At 43.2% G+C, this 21,494-nt stretch overlaps 1 protein-coding gene across 3 annotated transcripts; it reads right to left on the bottom strand.

Annotated features, from left to right (window-relative positions):
- Positions 1-296: 296 nt before the first annotated feature.
- On the bottom strand, positions 297-20,509 carry KBTBD2 (kelch repeat and BTB domain containing 2). Of its 3 annotated transcripts, none has more exons than XM_045828195.1 (4): positions 20,450-20,509; positions 10,996-11,509; positions 5,307-5,472; positions 297-3,014 (listed from the first exon to the last, which is right to left on the bottom strand). In XM_045828195.1, exons 2-4 carry the CDS (start codon positions 11,163-11,165, stop codon positions 1,479-1,481), a joined length of 1,872 nt encoding a protein of 623 aa, XP_045684151.1. In that variant the 5' UTR covers positions 11,166-11,509; positions 20,450-20,509; the 3' UTR covers positions 297-1,478. The 3 variants fall into 3 exon arrangements, with proteins under 3 accessions (XP_045684151.1, XP_045684150.1, XP_045684152.1); XM_045828194.1 differs by lacking the exon at positions 20,450-20,509 and adding an exon at positions 19,893-20,343; XM_045828196.1 differs by lacking the exon at positions 20,450-20,509 and adding an exon at positions 18,849-18,934.
- Between the last annotated feature and the right edge of the window lie 985 nt (positions 20,510-21,494).

The raw sequence follows: 21,494 nt of genomic DNA, 5'->3' as shown, positions 1-21,494 counted from the left end.
GGGGACTGCTTTCAAAGATGCCGGTGCTAGGTCCACCCGGAAGACTGCATCTCATCGTGTTTGGGATGAGGTCTGGCAGCCCCCCCAACGCTTCTGAAAGCGCCTCAGATGATTCTACTGTGCAACCGGGGGTGAAAGGCATTGCGTTCGATCTGTACGTTCCGTTGCCACAGTCGGGCTCAAGTCCCAGTAAGGTACAACTCTGGAGAAACCACATGTAACAAGCCAACCTGACCCGGTAAAACTAAAAGCACACCATTCATTCCACCATCTCCACCACAGAAGAAAAACAAATATTGAATATATACAATTTATTTAATAAATTAATGTCATTCAAAATACAGTGCCAGAACATGATGCAGCTGAACATGCTAGTGATGTCTGTCGTGAAGCACCTGTGCTCGTGGTAGGCCGGCAGCGCCGCTGCTGCTAGTGGTTCCCGGGCCGAGCGGCGCTCGGATCTGCTCGCCCGCACAGCCGGTGCAGAGGGTTCCCGCACAGTCCGCCTTTCCGACCCCACCCCCCACACACAACAGGTTAAAAAAGCACACCCTGACGGCTAACGGAGATCTACACACAATCACTCTACAGTAATGCCTGTTATTAAGTTAAGATGTGATGACCTGGTTGACCCACTCTGAGTCGTTAGGATGGAGAAGTACAACAGCAGCAGGTAGTCGTATGCATGAGCCAATGGTAACGTAATACAGAAAGTGGCGGCCTTTACTGGCAAAGGCCCCACCCAGACCCGCACGATGAGGGACTAGCAACTTTTATTGCAAGTCCAGCGACTTAAGTCCACACCTGGTGAGTGACCAGCTGGTTGGAAGACCTGTGTTCTAGAGAGAGGGGTATAAGTTAGTGAGAGGAGGACGCATGCACCTAATAGTCTAGTTAGACTGGGCCTGCAGTCATGGCTTTCCCTGTGCACTGCCATCAATGGAAGCTCTTCCTCAGCTCTAGGGTAGGATTCAGACACTCCTCTTCCAACGTGGACATTAGTGTTAAGTGCAGCAGAACTAATTACACTGAAAAAACAAAACAAAACAAAAAACCCAAAAACCTGTATTCCAGGACCTCAGAACAGAAGCACAGGAATGAAATACATACACTAACATAACCTCAGCACAACTTGTGATAGACCACACTAGGGAACAGGAAACTAGTTTAATAAGTGAACTTTCTGAACTGTACATACACAGGGCTAACAATGTTAGATACTCCAGATTCTATGTTCTCATGATACACATAAAAGTTTCTCAGTTAGTGGATACTCTATTTCATATTATGGAAGCATATCTTTCTGCAAGACTCACTGATATATATTATACTGATGCAAATATTAAGTAGGGCATAAAAATAAAATTTATCAAAGATAGATTTTTATGTACTCCTATGTAGTCCTTTCATAGCCTCTCTCGTTTAGCAAAGAAAATGACAAAGCACAGAAATCCGACGTGCACTTCCTGATCTCCCCACTATACAGGTGGCAGTGCAACCATTTCTCCATCCAGTTCGAACTCCTCTGTCCCATCCGGTGAGAAGAGATAGGTTGGTGGTTTCCAGGGAGATTCTTCGAGGCAGGATGGATAGAGTTTCCCCACAGTGCATCGGAAGTCTCTCCCTAAGTCCCACAGTACACGTTCAGATATATGCTGCCGCAGAGACCACCGGTCGAGTTCCAGATCGTACTGGTAAGTGACGTATTTAGCTCTTTCATTTAAGTGAGTTTCTCGCATAAACACACACAGAGAATTTGAGATCACAACAGCTCGAACACAGGGGTCTGAGTACCTCTTCGCAGGGATGTTGGCTGCCATTTTCCACTCATTTTTATTCACATCATAAATTTCCACAGTTACTGAAGATCCATCTACAGTGCCCGAGGGGAGTCTTATGCCAGAATTGGTAGCAATGTGTAACCCTCCAATATAGAAAATTTTATCACCAAAGGCTGCAGCTGAAGCAAAAGACCTGCTAGTCTGTCTCATGGCCATTTCTACCCATGAATCAGACCTTGGGAAGTAACAGTACATGAGGTTCAGCGTCATCACATAAATGCAGTCATGAACCACAACTGCTGCGCTCCACTGCCAAGCACAAGGCAAAGGGCTTACCATCGTCCACTCGTCCTTCTCAGTGTCGTATCTTTCTACGGTCCTCCGATTAAGTTCTCCACCTACACTATCTCCTCCGATTGCATAGATGTAGCCTTCACAGCAAACCAGGGATGGCTTTACACGGACGAAAAGCATCGGGGTCTTTGGAAACCAGGTATTTTGCTGTGCATCAAACCAATAAAAGCAGTTCACAGTTCTAAAGGCAGTCTGCAGTTTGCTTGTCTTACTGTGATTTGTTTTTGTGTTTTTCAAAGGAATTTGACCACCAGCTATATAGATGTCATTATCAGGAGTTACAACGGTCCCAACTTTATGCAAATCAGCTGGTGGGCTGCACAGCTTGTAAACTTTTTCTGCTTGGGGACTGTAACAGACAGAAGAGTAAAGACTACAGGAATTTTCTGAAGATGCTTCGATAAAAATCATCATCTCCTCTTTAGTCATCCCAAGTCTTGGCTTAAAAAACTTGGGCATGGATTTATACAGCCCTTGCACCACTACGGACTTATCATTGGGCGGCAGGCCTTGAAACCAGGCTCGCTGTGTTACTTCTGAAAGTGCATCAATTCTGATTTGGCTAAGAACCGAAGACAAATACTGGGATCGTGACTCTGTGTTGTACTCTAGCCACAGCATAGCAGCTTCTCGAACTGTCTCCTCCTTCTCTACATTTAAATTGTCACTACTGAGAATGTCTATCAGTAGGTCATGTGACAGCTGCATGAAAGCCTCCTGGTGATACACAGCAGTGAACTTGTGCTCCACCATTCTTTTAGCACTCTGCTTCAACTCCTCACAACTGAAAAGATCGGCAAAACTCAGCAATCGCACACAATTCTCTGCATTTATTTTTTTAATTAAATATTCTCGACAACGTTGTAACACATCTTCTACCTAAAATTAAAAAAAAAAAAGTTGACAAAGGCATAATAGACAAATTTTATTTTTTGTTACAGACATAAGTATATTAGTCAGATCCCTATACTATAAGTATTATTTTTGGATACATATTATGGGCCAAGAGATGTTTTATGCAATAACAAAATTAGAGAGACTATGCATACAGCTTTGCATTTTTTCCTACCTGTCCAGTGGCCTACTTAATTGCCCTATTTAGGAGTTAGTGATACAACATCAAATAGACCCTTAAAAACCTAAAGGGAAAGGTAAGCAAATTCATGTATAAGTCATATACTTTTCCAGGCTTTAAAAAATATGTAACTGATGCCCTGGCTGGCATAGCTCAGTGGATTGAGCATGGGCTGCGAACCAAAGTGTCGCAGGTTCGATTCCCAGTCAGGGCACATGCCTGGGTTGCAGGCCACGGCCCCCAGCAACCGCACATTGATGTTTCTCTCTCTCTCTCTTTCTCCCTCCCTTCCCTGTCTAAAAATAAATAAATAAAATCTTTTAAAAAAATATGTAACTGAGAGAACTAAATGAAAACAATGTGAATAAATCATAGTACAAAAGATGATTATTGCTGAGTAGCTGGAATCTGGTTTATCAACAAGGACAAGACAGTCAAATAAAAGCAGAAAATCATGCACAAGGACTAAGAATAGTTCTACATGCCTTTCTTATCTAGAGAGCTAAGATAGCCAATCACAGGAACAAGTAACACTTTATGTAGTTACAGATGATCTACAGTCAGACGTCCTATCTTAACCATTCTGTAAGTTGACTTATTTTTTCTTGAAAAGGGAAAGTAGATCTCAGATCTATGAATCAGGAGGGCTACCTCCTGTACTTATTCAACATTACAGTGGTTAAAAAGGAAAAAAATCACAGTGATTAACTAGAAGCAATTTATGAAGAAGTTGGGTTGCTTGGATTCAACACTTGGGTTGGCCAGCCAGTACTCACCTGCACACTATCAGACAAGCAGCTACTTGTCTAAGCCTCAATGATCTCACATAAAATGGGGAAATCTTTACAAACAATTATTGTAAGAATTAGATGAGAACCTACATGGAGCACAGTACCTGACATGTAAAAACGTCATCATGCCACGTGGTTAACAGTGAAAGTCATAAAGGACCGGTCCCAGGCTTGCCAGGACGCCCCAGCCCGCCAGGCAGAGTCTGATTTCGCACCTGGGCGAGCACGTGCACAGGACAGGAAGAAAACGGCTCGGACAATGTCACTATGCATGGTACCATAGTGCTCTGGAATCCACATTGCTTTAAATTCCTCAATTTTTTTCTCAATTCCGAAAACACCTGCTTTTAGTTCTGGCTTCATAAAAGTTCATGAAAATCTCTAAGTTGTAGAAAGACAGCACTTCCCCATTTCAAGTTTGGATTTAGGATATGAGTGCCTTTGACCCTTAAGTACCAAGAAGCTACTACCATAGGCTCAGTTTCCCTAGATACAGGTGTAATTGGCACTTACTACAGGGACAGTATTTTAGTTTAAATACTTCTCCTTAAGAGCTTGATGTGGACACATGGCTACTGTCCTTATTTAAGTTTGATAATTTCCATTAGAATCTTAAAATTTTCTGTGACAGAAATGGCGATCATATGGCTTGTCCAGGGATAGCAACAGGAAAGTGGGAGGGGGAGAGGGGGAAAAGGTACGGAGAATAAGTAGCATAGATGGTAGGCAGAAAATAGATAGGGGGAGGGCAAGAATAGTATGGGAAATGTAGAAGCTAAAGAACTTACGACACATGGACATGAACTAAAGGGGGGGGGGAATGTGGGTGGGAGAGGGTGTGCAGGGTGGAGGGGAAGGAAGGGGGGGTAATGGGACAACTGTAATAGCATAATTAATAAAATATATTTTTAAAAATTTTTCTGTGAAAAAGAGAAAATAAAAACTTTCTGCAAAAATACCGTAAGAAATTAGTACATCTAAGGTGCAGCCAAAAAAAAAAACCCCTGAAATACTTAAATTTAATAAACACTGTTTAAAATTTACTTGTACTTGAAATCTAAACTCTCAGGTACATTAGGCAGAAATAGAAGTTCCATTTTATTTTTTTACAATAATTAAGTTCTCATGATAAAACTGGAGTTTAATGGCTGATCAAATCCTACTGTTTTTCCCTTACACATTTTAAAAAGATAAGAAACCTTTTATCTTCTACGATCTTCAACAAGAAAAGCACACGTTACTGACGAGTCCCCATTCAGGAAGAAACCAACCCCAGCCAGCGCCACAACAGAAGGCCCCGCTGACCTGCAGGAAGCACGCTGTCTCATAGAGCTGCTCCACGGTGCCGTCGCTCATCGCCAAGTTACCCGTGTACGCGTACGTGATGATTACCTGCAAGGTGGCTGCGTCCACATTCCGCAGGTGGACGTGTGTCTGTTTGCTTTCACTCAGTCCACTCATAAACATGGCCCTATAGCAGAGAGAGGGAAAAACCACCCTTTGGGTTTTGTGTAAAACAAATGCAGAGCTAAAGAGACAAACCAGACAACATGGGACGTTTACATAGGGTATTTGCTGATGAACAACTTACTGGGAAATCTTTTGAGGGAGGAAACAGGGAAGCATAATCCAGTCCCGAAAATACACCGAACTATTCTACTATGCCCATGTGAGTGACATGACAACCCGTTTACAGGCAAACATTCTTTTATTGCATTTTGCCTCACAGCACTCTGCAGATATTTTTTACAAATAAAAGGTAAGATGCTCCATCAGCAAAAAGATTTTAATTCCCTGAAGGCTCAGAGCATGGCTAGCATTTTTTATTGAGTGTTTTTAAATTAAGGTATGTGCAGCCCTGGCTGGTGTGGCTCAGTTGGAGCACTGGTCTGTAAACCAAAAGGTCATGGGTTTGATTCCTGGTCAGGGCACACACCTAGATTGTGGGTTTGGTCCTTGGTTAGAGTGCAAATGAGAGGCAACTGATCAATGTTTCTTTCTCACATTGATGTTTCTCTCCCTCTCTCACCCTCTCTTCTCCGCTCTCTAAAATCAATAAGCATGTCCTTGGGTGAGGATTAAAAAAATTAAGGTATGTACATTCCCTTTTTACACATAATGCTACCATACACTTAATAGACTATAATATAAATGTTAACTTTTATATGCACTGGCAAACAAAAAATGTCATGTGACTTGCTTCATGATATTCACTTTATTGCAGTGGTCTGGAACTGAACCCACAGTATCTCTGAGGGCCGGCTATGTTTCTTATATTCATACAATGGAATACTATTCAGAAACAAATAGGAACTAAGCACTAATATGTATTACAACACAGACAAACCTCAAAAACGTTACTCGGGGAAAGAAGCCAAATACAAAAGGCCATGTTTATAGGAAATGTCTAAATACAAAGGACAAAGGGGATTGAGTAGTTACCTAGGGCTGTAAGAATGGTAAGTGTAAAAGGGCAAAGATGATGGAAATGTCTTAAGTTAGATTGTAGAGGTGGTTGTATATCTCTGTAAATATACTAACATTCATTTAGTTATATGCTTAAAAAAATGGGTAGATTTTATAGTCTATAAATTACATCTCAATGGAGCTGCTAAAAATTTCCTTTATTCAAATGATTTCCTAACAATATGCAGAGCAGTTTCCTAAAAATCTATTATAAATGGGAAATGATGCTGGAAAGCAGAATGCTCACATAGAAAAGAGATGAAAAAACAATGCACAGTGTATTGCTATTGGCATAAAAGAGAAGCGCCTTTAGTGATCAAAAGCAGGTATCACAACAGTCACTAGCCTGGGCCCCTGGAGGACGAGGTGAGGAAAGCATTCAGATCGAGAAATCGCCTCTGGATTGAACCTGAAACCGGTTCTCCCCCAGGGGCACGGATGAACGTGAGTAAGGCACCGCTGCAGACTAGAAAGTGAATGGAAAGATGAGTGGCAGTCAGATCAGAGAGGGCTTTCAAAACGAGACACAGAAGTCTGAGCTTTTCCTTGTAATCAATCAGTGGAGCACACTGAAGGGTTCTGAGCTGGCGTTTATCAGGTAATGAAATGTTTTCTAGGGTGACTACTTTGTTCTCACAGACCTCAAGGGCCAGAGGCTAGAAACAGGAAAACTGGTTCTGAGGCTACTACTGCAATAATCCTGATGAGAAGCAAGAAGAACATGAGCTAAGATGGCAGAAATGGATACAAAAGCTATTACAAAGAACCAAGATCTGGTGGTTTTCTCAATATAGGGAATAGGATAGAGTAGGAAGTAGATAAGGAAAGAATCAAAGCTACTTATTTTCAAGTAAGTGCCTTAAAAATTATTATTAACCTGCCCCAGCTGGTGTGGCTCAGTGGATGGAAAGCTGGACTATGAAGCAAAGGATCGCTGGTTCAATCCCTGGTCAGGGCACATGCCTGGGTTGCGGGCCAGGTCACCAGTACGGGGCACGTGAGAGGCAACTGCACAATGATGTTTCTCCCCCTTTCTTTCTCCCTCCCTTCTCCTCTCTCCAAAAATAAATAAATAAAATCTTTTAAAAAATTATTGTTATCCATTGAGAGAAAAAAACGTAAGGACAAGGAAGAAAGTCCTGGTAAAAAAGAAAGTTAAATGCTGGATATATCTGAGGTAAGGACAGTTGAGTCAAATGGAAATAATACAGTAATAATCCATTAAGCACGTAATACCACTGGAACTTTGGAAGAGAGGCATTAATGCAGTGAACTATAAACTACCTTACAAAGTGAGGTGTGAAAGCTGAATGAGTTATCTGAGGGGACTAAAAATCTCAAGAAAAACCCACCCAGAATCCCAATGACGAACCTGAGATAGAATTCAATTAGGATAAAAAAAAAAAAAAAAAGCCAGAAGGCTAAGAAAGCTCCACCGGAGAAGCAGGAACCAGCCGGCCAGTGCAGGGCCATGCGCGGCGGAGAGGCGGGGGTCAGCACTGCGGGGTCAGGGCAGCAGCCCTGCAGAGGCACTGCGGTGGTCGCCTGCAGCTTCCGCTCGGGGTGGCTCTGAACCAACGGCAGGGAAGGCAGCTTCCGGCCGTGCCGGGGGGGGGGGGGGGTGGGGGGCTCTAACACCATCCATCACGGGGACTGAGGACTCCCCTCCCAAGGATACAGGATGGCCATAAGCAAACCCAACCCATCACTGGAGGCAGCAAGGGTTCTTGAAAAACATCCAAGGCCTGATGAGAAACTCTCTACAACACATCTCGTACTACTGGCTTCCCCTGTTTGACATGCGAGAGTAGGGGAAAGTATAATGAAACCTGGGAAAGAACCATCAGAGCTCTGAGGAACAACAGATGACTCAGGGGTCATGAGCAGTCTCTGCATCTGTCCCAGAAGAAGGGGGTAACTCTGGAAGAGGAAGCAGGGCGGGGAACAGCTGATTGTCCAGAAGACAGACACTGGACATCCCAGGCTTGGCTTATGACAACGGAGGGATGGACCTCCGTGAAACACTGGGCTTCCGGTAGCAGCCTTGACAACCTGATCGTGAACATTGTCATTTTTTAAATTTATTTCTACTTTTAAAATATATAATCTTTATTACATTTTTTCCATGACTATTGAGTCCCCTTACACCCTGTGAAAATTTTAAACCTTTTTAAGAAAGAACAAATAATGAATTATATAACATCATAACAGAATGAAGTACCACGATGGAAGAGATGCTAAGTACTTCTCTCACTCGGGGTCTCAAATGAAGTGTGCATGTTACCCAAGAGTAGAAACTACTATTTCAGAGGTTCCACATATTTTTGGTAGGGTGGCATAGTAATTCAAACTACAAAGGAAGACTGTATCTAGTTTAAAAGGCAAAATTTCTCAAAGTAAATTTCTAACGGTAAAGACAGAGAGGAGCATTCCGTAAATGCAAAGATAGTGAAATTACAAACCTGCAAACAGAATCCAGTGGAAGAATACTTGGAAAAGGATCCAATTATTATTATGGCAGTGTATGATAATCTACTCAATCCAGAGAAACAATATACGTGGGAGAAAAAAATTGAGTGTTTTTTATATTGTAGATTATGAAACTGCCCCAGAAACAGGATTTTAAAGACGAGTGGCTTTAATTCCAGCAAGTACTGGACTATCTTTCTACTTATTATCTGACTTGCTTTCAGGTGAACATACTCTCTCAGAAGACCAAGGATGCTGAAGGCTGGAGCTAGACAGTGGTAAGGAAATAACAGCAGCCTTGAAATGTGTTGTCTGTAATTAATGGAAGATTTATTTAAGTTTCTTGGTCTTAAAAGAAAAGCAATTCCAATCCAATCCACTAAAGATTAATAACCCCAGGACTAGACAATTTAAATAGTGTAGTCTATAATAATCACAGCTAAACTAAAGGGGCAGACATGTGAATAAACCCACGTGCTACTTCCTGATGAAAGATCACAGCCAGCACTTCCGCACAGGTCGGTCGGAAGGTGAGAGAGCCACGGCTGAGGTTATCACCACCAAAGACTCTACTCTGATTACCTACGTCAATCTGGAAATCTGCAGCTAAGGCGTAAAGCTCTTTCCAACAATGGGTAATCAGTTTATAGTTAATGGTCATTAAAAAGGGAAAGCAAATGGGGCCCGGGGTCTTGACCGATTCTGTAACCTCCAATTTCTAATACCCTTTAAGCCAATATATCTGGGAAGCTTTTAAATACACAACTTGTGAAATTGTAACTTGACCACTGAATCAGGATTTCTAGGCTTGAAATCCAAGAATCTTTACTTGTAAAAGCACCCAGCAGGGTTCTGATGACCAATCAGGTTCCAGAGCTGCTGTCTGCAAGCATGCTAAGCTTTCTAAGGTAAGAACACCAGTGTCTGAAATCACAGGAAAACCCCAGAGTTTAAATGCAAACAACTGTGGGCACAGCGCAGGCCACCGGCACCTGGACCACTGCGGCCCCCGCAGCCGTCACGAGACGTGTCACCCCGAGGAAGGCAGGGGCTCTACACCCACCACATCCTCTTGACAGATGCTGCCGAAGGGCGGCCCCGTCCACATTCGTTGCTGACCCCCGCCTGTGACTGCTGGTATCTGAATCAGACAGACAGTGGTGGTCCACATTTAACTCATCTTTACTCACACTGTCCCTTCCAAACACGGAGTAAAATTCAACTTAAGGGCAGAAAATAAAAGAATTTCTATGCCTCAGTTTCTATTCCTCTCATGAAACATAATAGAGTAACCCACTTCAAAAAGATTAAAAGTTGCAAAAGATTACAAAAATGTAAACTTATTTGTAATTAGCAAACAACTAAATCAACTTCTAAATTCTGAGGCATAGAGAACACCAACAATGTTATTCATTATTAAATATTTAAATCTGGCAAAGAGTCTGGTAAGGCTGGAGGATAACACGAATGGAAACAGTAACAGAGTGAGGAAAAAATGTATTTTTGCAAAGAAAATACAAGTCCTTAACATGTCTAAATAGAACCAATGATCCTCTAAAAGTTATTATTGGGCCTACTGTCCTCTTCAATTTATAAACAATGACCACTGTTTTTAAGTTTATTTTAAAATCTCAAATGGGAATAAAAGGGAGAAAACTGTACTTGAACAATGATTAAAATGTAAAAAAATCTCAAGAATAAATGAAAATTACCCTATTCGTTTTTTATGCTATATTATTTTTAATTAAGTACAAAGACTTTTGTTTTTCTTTTTATTGTAAAATAACATCCTGAGCCTTTTTGCTTCACTTGATTAAAACTTTTCCTTAATTTCAACAATTTTTTGTAGTTAATAAACCTCTGTAATAAAAACTACTTGCACCTGTCCCTTACATATGCAAGGAAGTGATTTAAAAGGACTACATCCTCTGAATAAAAAATGTAAATAAAACATTAAGACATCCATTTAAAATTTTTTAAAATGTCTTAAAAATTCCTATTGAAATAAGCTACTGTCCTGCATTTGAAATGACACAATAATGAAGATTACAGTACTTACCTAAAATAAGAGCTGCATGTTGCAAGAACCATCTTATGACAAGGGAACTCAGTGCCCTCCACAATTAATACTATGTCAGTAAACAACTGCTGTTCATAAAACAGTTTTAACTGCTCCAACAAGGACACAGCATACTCAGTATTGATCTGCCTCTCGTCTTGAGTGGACATGACTGTATTCCATTAACATGCCCCAGAGCAGATGAGAAAAGTCAGTCTCACTGATGGAAGGTCAAGTGAATGTTTCAGGAATACAGAAAGGAGAAACTCCACTTGCTGTTATCTGCAGCATTCAGGACCAAGACTGACACCTTCACTAATGAATAGTATCTCATTAAGACTGAAGATCACTCCTAGGTCATCCTGTGTTAATTAGGTTCTTCAGAGTTTTTCAACACAGTCTGCAGACATCTTGCTCAAATTTGCAATCACTGTACAGCTCATGACTGAAAGACAGTAATACACGAGGTAGGTTTTGTGGCAACATCCTGTGTTCTGTGGATCTTCTGAAGTAACTAAAAAGAAAAAAAGTTCAGTTAGACTATCCATGCCAGTACATTTTAGAATATCATTTTTAAGCCATAGACTTAAATATAAATCTAGCCCTGGCTGGTGTGGCTCAGTGGATTGAGTGCTGGCCTGTGAACCAGAGGGTTGCCAATGTGATTCCCAGTCAGGGCACATGCCTGGGATTCGGGCTGGGTCCCCAGTCAGGGTCAGGGACACGCCAGAGGCAACCACACACTGACGTTTCTCTCCTTCCCCCTTCCCACCTTCCCCTCTGTCTACAAATAAATAAAATCTATAAACAAACAAAAATTTAACCAAATGAAGTACCTGGCCAGGGCTGTATTAATCTTCATACAGTGATTCCTTCCTATAAATCTTTGTAAGAGCATACAATTTTATTGGGGAAAAAACCAGAGACACAAAACAAGATAATACAGAAATGTATTCTTACACAGAAGACTCCATATTATATAAATATGAATGTCCTCCAAATTAACTTGTAAATTTAATACAAATCCAATCTAAATCCTATTTGCAGAGGATCCACCTGGAAAAATGTACAAAGCTGCCAAGATATTTGGGGGAAAAGGAGGGCAAGTTTATCCTCATGACTTATTTCAACAATAATGTTGGAACCACTGGCTATCCGCTTGAGGAAACAAAAACCTAACTTTTAGTCATACTGCATAACATCCATCCACAGAAACTCAAGCTGAATTAATGTTTAACTTTATTTGTAAATCAGTATTGACCACATATGGCAAAGAAATTACAAATAATGAACAGAAGAGGGAAAACCCATACAGGAAGCTAGTAACAGTTAAAAACCACCACCTCTTTTCTAAACAGATGACTCTTAGTTCCTCTAATCCAAAATGTCAAGTGGCTGATATGAAATCTGTAAATATGAGGATCACTGGAACAACTAACCCTTCCCACAAAATTATCATCCATGTCAAAGAGATCACCTTGTACTTCCTGCCCAGCTATACAATTACAGGAACTGCTAACTTGATATAACTGTCAAATTTCCAGCCAAGTTAACTATGGAAGTAACTAAGACACAGGCACAGGCAATGTGACTTGGAGTCAGGTAAGGTAATGACTTTGCTCTTCCAGATCTGAAAGTTACACTATAAATCCAAGTTCTAGTATTTACTACAACCTCTCAGACTAGTAATACCAGGTCAGGTTTTGCAGGCAACATTTTAGTAAAAACTTGATTTTAAGAGTTTTTTGAATTTTAGAATTGCCAGTGAAGTACTGTATAGGTATAATATTTGGCACTGTAAATGCTTAATAAGTCAACCTGTGAGTTCTACTTCTAGAAATTTTCCTTATAGAAACGCATGCATTAGCAAACAAAGTCCCACCCAAGCTGAAGGCCCAAACTCATCCCTGTCCACATTTAAGCCAGGTGACAGGAACTGGTGCCCAGGGCCAGGACGGACTTGGCTGACACTGCTAGCCCCCAGAATTCCTTGCAGGTTTAGCTGTTCAGGCTCACTCTGGTCATTTCTTTAACTTCCTACTATGACCTAATTTTTTTTTGTAGTGACCTTTTTGGGCTCCCTTTAATTTGCCATGTCTGAATTTTACTAGATTTGATTTTCTAAATCACATAAGACACTGTATTAAAACAAATGAAGCCTGCTTTCAGAATTTCATAGTTAGCCAATTTTATGTAATCCTCATTACCACTGATTTATACAATTCTATTTTCTACCACTTCTTCTGTGATTTAGGGTACATTTTCTTCCTGATAAGTTATATTCAGGATACCTTAGTATTTAAACAGGCAGGAAAGAAGTCATTCAGACATCACATTAAGTAAATGAACAATTTGAACAGATCTGTATCTACTACAATTCAAAATAAAATTAAGTGTCACTTCTCTGGGAACACAGACTTCAAAATGTAGTAACTAAAAATATAAAAAGTTACAAAGTTTAAGATGACTAGCCTTCGAATGTCTGTGGCACCCACTTTTCTGTAAGATTTCTTCTCCCCTAAAAATGAAACTTGAAATCAATATCCTAAACACTCCGAAACATTTCACAAAGTTTGTACTACCTTACTTAACCACTAATGATCTGACACATCTTACAAATTTTACTTTAATAAAGATGTTGTCATATATCATTCTATATTTTATCTAAAATTTACTAAAATAAAATTTAGATATTTTAGCTAAAGTAAGTGACACATCCTATTACCTGCAGAAGTTAGCATCCTCACACTGAGTAATTTTCAGATATCAAGGAAATTGTCTACATAATCTTCTTTTATAAATTAACAGCTACTGAAATCATACCTAACGGACACTGACTGACTGTTCACCGAGTGCTAGCCACTGCACTCTCAGCACTCAGACTGCACAGCCCACCGCCAGAGTGCCTCACCACCAAGCGCTTTGCTCTTGGTGTAGACCACAGCCCAAACCATAACCATAGCTTCAAAACAGGGTGTTTCAAAACCAAACTAGACAAACTCAATAGCCAAAAAAGGTATGGGCAAATGCAAAAGAAACATTTTTCTTGTTATCTAGCTGTCTCAGTCTTTCATTTCCAAACTTTTGACCAAGTTTATTCTTTACCGTAAGGAAAACTGTATGAGCAAAGTAGGTAGTTGGCACCTGCCCCCCCTCCGTTAACAGCAGTTCATAATTGTAGAGGAAAAAAAATTTACTGAAGGCGTATGACTTTATTAACATATGAAATGATTTCCTAACTTTTTTTAAAACCACAAACTTTTGAAAGGTGTACTACTTTCTCTTCTCATCATAAAGACAAAATATTTTAGACTTTATAAGCCATCAAGTCTGTCTCAAATACTTAACTATCCTGTTGTAGCCTGCAAGCAGCAAAAGATAGTATGTAAACAAATGGACATGATTGTTCCAATAAAACTTTATTTACAACAATAGGCTACAGGCCACATGTACCAATCTCTGCTGTCAAACTGCTTCTTGATCAATTAAGAATCAGCAAAAACCAGTTATCTGGCTTACATTTTGTCCATTGCTTACATTTGCTCCTGGTGTCCAAACTGTCCCTCCCTGTAACCACTCATGCTCATGCCATAAAGCAAAAGGCAGCCTGTTCTACCTGGTCAGGGCACATGCCTGGGCTGCGGTTTCTCCCTCAGTCCCACGCATGGAAGAGAGACAACCGATCAATGTTTCTCTCTCATATTAATGTTCCTCTCCCTCTTTCTCCCTTTCTTCCTCTCTAAAACCAAACAAAAATCTAAAAACAAACAAACAAACAAACAAACAGAAAAATAACTGTGTCCCCCAAATGGTGTGACACATGCTCATACATATTATATTAAAATGAATACATCTTTGTATTCCTATTTTTGTTTTCAACATTGCCAAGGTGCTATGGGAAATTAAAATAACAAAAATTAGAAAACATCATTTAAAAGCAAAAAAGATCAGCAAATAATACATATAACTTGTTTCTCTTGGAAAAATGTTTTCCCATCAGATCACATAGACAAGGAAAAAGCACAAAACTTAAATGCTTGAAAGCTGAATTAAATGCAATTCTTTATCTAACCTGTATATACTTGTATTCCACTTTCTTTTCAACTGAAAGATTTTAACATCTCATCCCTAATCACACAACTGTTTTCGCCACCTGTTGCAGGTTCAGTGGAACATGAAATACTTTTGTTTATCCAGTGTAAGTACCCTTTACTAAAGGTTTTAAAAACGGGACATTCCTCTCCAAGATAATCTGTTGAAAAAATCCACAATGAGAAAAAACTATTATAGTCAGTAACAAATCATTTAAAAATATATTTTATTTATTTATTTTTAGAGAGAAGGAAAGGGAGGGAGAAAGTTCCCTCTCTTTCAATTTGTGGTGGCCTCTCGCACACCCCCTACTGGGGACCTGGCCTGCAACCCAGGCATGTGCCCTGACTGGGAATCAAACCAGCGACCCTTTGGTTCACAAGCCAGTGCTCAATCCACTGAGCCACACCAGCCAGGGCTCAGTTTTTAATTTATCAAGTACAGTATCTACATACATTTGAAAAAGAGATGCACACAATATAGTGCTTGTATCGTGACATTTAGTGGATACATGGATTCATTAGTGGAACCAAGGGGCAGGCTGGGAAATCTCTGTTGCATGCTATAATTCCTGGCACAAGGAACTTCAAGATTAGTAGGAGAGTCCAGTACTTTATTTTACTTATAACTTATTACTTCCAATTTTTATTTTTTCCATCACCATTTATCCTCCTATACTCTGCTCCACATCCACCTACCCCTCCCTTCAAACATCCTGTACTTTAAAGCAAGTTATTAGAACAGATTTCACAGTGAAGAACGCCTACTAGAATAAGAGTCATACAAACACGGTATGAGATTCATAATTTAATAAAGTGCAATATACTTTGACATGAAATTTGGGGTCTAAATAAATCTTGTCTAGAATACCCAAGCCTCCAAGGTTCTAAATGAGTGAATTCTACCACACAAAATAATTTCAAAACATTCTGTTATTAAATAATCATTAGGATTAAGTCAGTAAGCAACCTGTAGTAAATATATAATTCTACTTAAAAATCTGAAACAACTCTTATGGAAAATTATTACAACTGGTTTTCCCCGCTTAAGTAATCAATGAGACTGATGAGCAGTTAACCGAGCTGTGAACCCCAAAAGGAGGGAGGACACAAGTGGGGAGAAGGCAGCAAATGAGGACTGCGCAGAAGTTACGGCAGGGACGAGACAGTGGCAGAGAAGGGCGGTGGGTGCAGGTCGTCCTCTGCACAAAACACCTTGACGTGTGTATCACTGATTTGGGCAGTGCTGCGTCTGCCATCACCACCCCGGTCAACACAGAGTCTGGAAGCTTTTGTTGGAAAAGAGTCGAGGTGTTCTGAATGTTAAATACTGCCAAAAAATTAAGAGCACGAACTGTGGAGCCAAATTTCTTGGGCCGAAAACCCAATTTACAACTTACTAGTCGTTTGACCTTTGTAAAGTTATTTACTTTTTGTGCTGGAAAATGGGGGATAAAAATAAACTATGCGGCATGGATTAAGGGTTAGATGAGTAGAAAGAGCTGGGAAGAGCGCCCGACACCTGGCACTACTGTACAAATATGTGCAGCAATTTGTATTAATGTGTCCCTGGTGAAGCTTTCGGCAGCACCTTCCCAACTCCTCACCTCCTCGCCTGCACGGGTCTAGGGGTCCCAATCGCATGGTCTCAGCACTTACACGCAGCTCTCTTCAACCTGCGTGAACGGTCTTTCGGATAAGGGAACTTCGTTCAAGGACTTCAGGGAGTATTTTCACGGTACAAATCATGAAACAAAGTAATTCAATGAAGACTAATCTTGGGAAAGCTGATGCCGGTGCAGAAAAACGAAATGAAGGCCAGGAAATGAAGGTCTCGAAACAAGCCCGCCTTCCCTTCAGCGAGGAGACAGGCTGCTCCTCAGGAAGGCCCAGAGGCTGGGGCCGGAGCAGTTGGCTTTCAGGTTATCAAAGCGACCCCGACAGCTGAGGATGTCCGGAAGACCGCGTCTTTAGATTGCCAACCACTACACAAACAATTTTTTTGAGTTGTGACAAACATCAGTTAAAAAACAAACACCTTGTCCTTTGAAGAATTTATCCAGTTTGACCAATTTCAGTATGTTGTCCCTACTCGAGTCAAATTCAGAGTTTAGGCCTATTCTGTGTCCCTCCTTTCAAACCACATGGCGCCATCGGGTAAATTATGCCCAGTACCCTAAGTAAATTCAGGCTGAAAGTTTAAGCTTCTGCAGTACGTTATGATTAATAAGTTACCTCACTCTTAAAAAATTAAACAAGAACATAAAGGAGACGCCATGGTGACAGAAATAATTATGAATATAGTATGTCATTTTTATTTTGGATATCACTTTTTTTCCCCTCTCAGCTCTGCACAATGACTAAAGAAAGCTTTCTCTAAATTCTGGCTAAAGCGGACTCAGCCTCTAACTTTTTCACTGGGATTTCATTTTCCACCAAGTCCATTATTTTTTCAATTATAAAAGCAGAAGAAAATATTTCCCAGATAATCAAATGTACTCATGAGGTCAATAAGGAAATAACTCCTTAATGATTACAACTATTGAACACTTCTTGGTTTCTAGATAAATCAAATAAAATAAAGTAAAATAAAGTATAAAGTGAGAAATACTTAGAATGTTCTGCCTACCATGGATGCTACTACATGTCGCCACTTGTCAGAAGTATGGGATGGAGTACAGAAAGGGAAAAATCCTTAAAGCACTCCTCATCAAATGATTTTCTCCAAATCTCCTACAATAATCCCTTCTCTCCACACCGAGGAATCTAGGTACTGCACATTTCTAGCAAGGGAACCAGGAGTAACCTTCAGATATTTAAAAAGTTACTTGAAATCGACCTTTCATTTCTAGTATTGAGGTATTCAAATGTTAGTTGTGCACTTCAAACGTCACAAAACTGAACACAGTAAGACTGAGTTACTATGAAGGACTTCGGCATTTTCATTCATGTACTTATGACAGCAGGATCCACCCTTTCCCCTAGCCTTAGGAATGTGGCCAAGGAGAAAAAACGACTCTCCTAAATGTGTGAGATCTCCAGGAAAACCAAGGCATCTTTTTATTGAAGTTCCCAGGAACTGACCACCCACCTTAAACACATTCAGTGTTCAGTCTGGACCTATGACGAAATACCTCATTATTCCCATTAACCAGGGGACAGAAAAGTTACGGAGGAGTGCAGGCGTAAGTACTAGGACATCGGTTCCCACCCACCGCCTCACAGGCGCTGTAAATCACTATTTACAGCATCTCACGGCAGTGCTTCCCGTGAGAGCAAAGAGGGGAGCAGAGTTCCAGCATGTGGGACTCTTCCTGCAGAACCGCGTGGGAAAACAGCACTGACTCACTACGTGGGAAAGCGTGGACCGTAAGGCACGCTCAGCAGCACTGCCCTCGTCCCGTGGATTGCAGCACCCCCCCCCCCGCCCCGCGACAAGGCCTTCAATAAGCTCTAGACCAACAAAAAGATCAAAGCAAAAAAGCAAGCTTCACACTAGTTAGCGGCCAGATGGGAAGAATAACAAAATCCCACATCAACGAGACTGGAAAATAAGGGACTGGCTTTCTTTTTAATTTACTTTAGGTCAGAGAAAAAAATCCTTATGAAAAAACGCCAGGGAAAAAGGTCCTTACCAAAGGTTAACTCAAGCCAGTCACCAATGGCTGAGAGATTTGTAGTCCACGCTACTCAAACTCAGGCAAAAAATAACAATAAAGTAAAATAAAAAAAATCCGAACTCAGAAGGAGGCACACACCCACCGTGTTAATTAGAAGAAAATGTAATTTGGGTCCGACCACCTTGCCGATACGGCTTGATTTCCGAATGCCAGGACGCTCAGCGGTCAGACACCGAGACCCATACACAAGCAACACGTGACCAGTCCTGTCCTCTCCGTTTTTACAAGGCCAAGTGACAGAGAGACTCGACGCTTCACACAAACATACCCTCTTAGAGTTAGTTTCACATTTTTTGGATTCTTCTACTATTTTCACTTGAAAGGGCCATCACGGTAGCGGGTAAATTCTACAGATTTGTAGCCCACGGAGTGTGTGTTCCGCTCTCCTTGAAGTAGATATAAAGGGATCTTGGATTGCTACCCCCCCCCAAAAGACATAAACTCGAAATTAACTACTCCACATCAAACTAAGGGATATTCTACGCCGTGGTTTCTCAATTCCGAGGGCGAGGGCGGTGGTCGAGTTCAAATAAGTTACCGATTTCAGTCTAAAGTAAACATGTACACAATTTTCCGTTTCAAAGGGCAGCCTCTGCTTTCTTGTTAAAAGTCATCAGATCACAACTAGACCCCTGTTAACCTAGACATCTTTTGGTAACTACTTCAGTATGTACCGAGAAAGAAAATGTACCCCAGGAAGGGCTGGCCCTCCTCCGGCCCACCATCTCGCGTACACGTCGCGAGTCGTTAAGGGAAACGGCTTTATTTTGGCAAAGGCGGGCGCTAGCCGAAGCCGGGACGCCGCCCGGGCGACCCGCGGCCGAGGAGGCGCCCCGGGGCCGGGGCCGGAAACGCCCCCGCGAGCTGCGCGCCCATCGCCCCAGCCCCGAGAACCCGCAGCGCGCCGGGCAGCGAAGGGGCCGCCACGGGGTGCGCGAGGCAGCGCCGGCCCCTGCCCCTTCCCCCGCCCGCGGCGGAAATGTCTCGGGTTTGAAAGATGCCGCCGCCGCCGCCCCCCGCCCGCCAAGCCACAAAGGGCCGAGCCTCCTCCCCTAGTTCCGCCACAGGTCGTCGCGGGCTCCCCCCGCCTGTCCCCTCTCTCCCGGCGCCGGTGACGCCTGCTTACCCGGGTCCTTCGGTCCCAACGGCCGGGATCCGGTGTGGCCCACGGCCCCGAAGACGCTGGGCCCTTAGGGCGCGGCGGCGGGGGCGTGGCCCTCCCGCCGCGGCCGAGGCCGGGGTCTCGCCGGGGAAAGCTGGGGCCGCCGCCGCCTCTCCCTTCCGGTTTCCCCTCGCGCCCTCCCTCGGCGGTCCGCGCGGCGCGGAAATCAGCGTCCTCTGCGGGCGCCGCCGCACGCTCCTCGGGGCCCGACCACCGCCAGACTCCTCCCCCGGGAGCCGCGCCGTCCGCCCGCGCCGCCTCGTCAGCCGGGCCCCGAGACGCCCGGCTCGCCGCCCCCGCCCCGCCCCTGCGGCGCGCTCTCGCCCCCTCGGCGGGCCCCTTTCTCCGCCCCGGAACGTGCGGACAGCGGGCTGCCAGCCAGCCCTTGCCAGGTTTTCCTTTCCCCTGCTCGCGCGCGCCTAGCAGCACAGGCGGCAATTTTGCAGTTTCCCGGGTTCTCGAGCCCCCCCTCCCCCGCCCTTCCCCTAGCCCCCCCTCCCTTTTCCTTGGCTAGTGCCTACCGGAAAGCCAAAACAATCGGGTCCGCGCAGGCGCAAACAAGGAAGCGGAAATGGCAGGAAGGGCGGGGGCGACGCGAGGTGACGAGGAAGCGCTGTTGAAGGGGTTTCCCGGGAAGGTCAGCGGAGGGCGCGTGCGCGGCGGCCGGTGGGCTGCCCTGCACCCCCTCCCCCGAGACGCGCGGGCCTGGGTTTGCCCGCGGCTTCCGGCGGGCGCTTCTGGCTTACCCTGGGGGAAGGAGAGGCCGGAGAATTTTACCGCTAGGAAATCCGGGAAGCAAACTACCAGATGTTATGCCCTAGGCTGTTTTCTCCCCCGTGAAATATGAAATTTGCAGGGTGGGTCGGGGAATAGGAATGAGGACTAGACAACACTAGACCGAGGGAATAAAGGAGACCCTGGGCGCTGGTTCAGTGGGCTTTGTCTTTCAGCCCCTTCCCTCCAAAACGCCCTCCACTTTGCCGAGCGAGTTCGGTTTTCCCGATCTCATCCAGAAAGGCTTCAAGTCCTGGTTTCCCAAGGCCAAGGCACAACTCGAGGCAGCACTGAAGCGGCCCGCAGTTCCGGGTGTGGAGGGAGCCTGTCTGCAAGCGAAGCTTTCAAGACAGTTCTGTGCCGCAATGCGGGTTGGTACCTGTCCCGCCGCCGCCGCCCCCGCCCCCGCCCCCGTGGCCCCCAGCAAATTCCAAAGGAGCACCTTCAACTTTAAAAGCCAAGCCTTGGCGGCAGCTGAAGGCGTGGCCCACACTGGATTGGTTAACTTGGCACACAGTTTGGTCTTGCATTCGATGAAATTTATGGATCAGAGATTGTCAGAAAAACCCACACAGCGTCACCTACCTTCATAACTTCACTCCTGGCACAGACCCTATCTGCAGAACGTACACGACTAATTATAAACAAAAAGCACAATGCATAAAGTGTTACTGTAGAGCCTCTTCCTACAAGCTAGACTGGGCTAGATCAACTGAATGCACACCAGGATGTGTGTATTTGGGACAACTACTGATTAAGGATTTTCCAGTAGGATTTAGAAACTAGATTCAT

The sequence above is a fragment of the Phyllostomus hastatus genome, unplaced genomic scaffold (genome assembly GCF_019186645.2).
Source record: "Phyllostomus hastatus isolate PE091 unplaced genomic scaffold, TTU_PhHast_1.1 phas_scaffold_78, whole genome shotgun sequence".
In the NCBI taxonomy this organism is placed as follows: Eukaryota; Metazoa; Chordata; class Mammalia; order Chiroptera; family Phyllostomidae; genus Phyllostomus; species Phyllostomus hastatus.
Note: the sequence above shows the minus strand (reverse complement) of the source record. Positions and strands in the feature narration are given on the sequence as shown.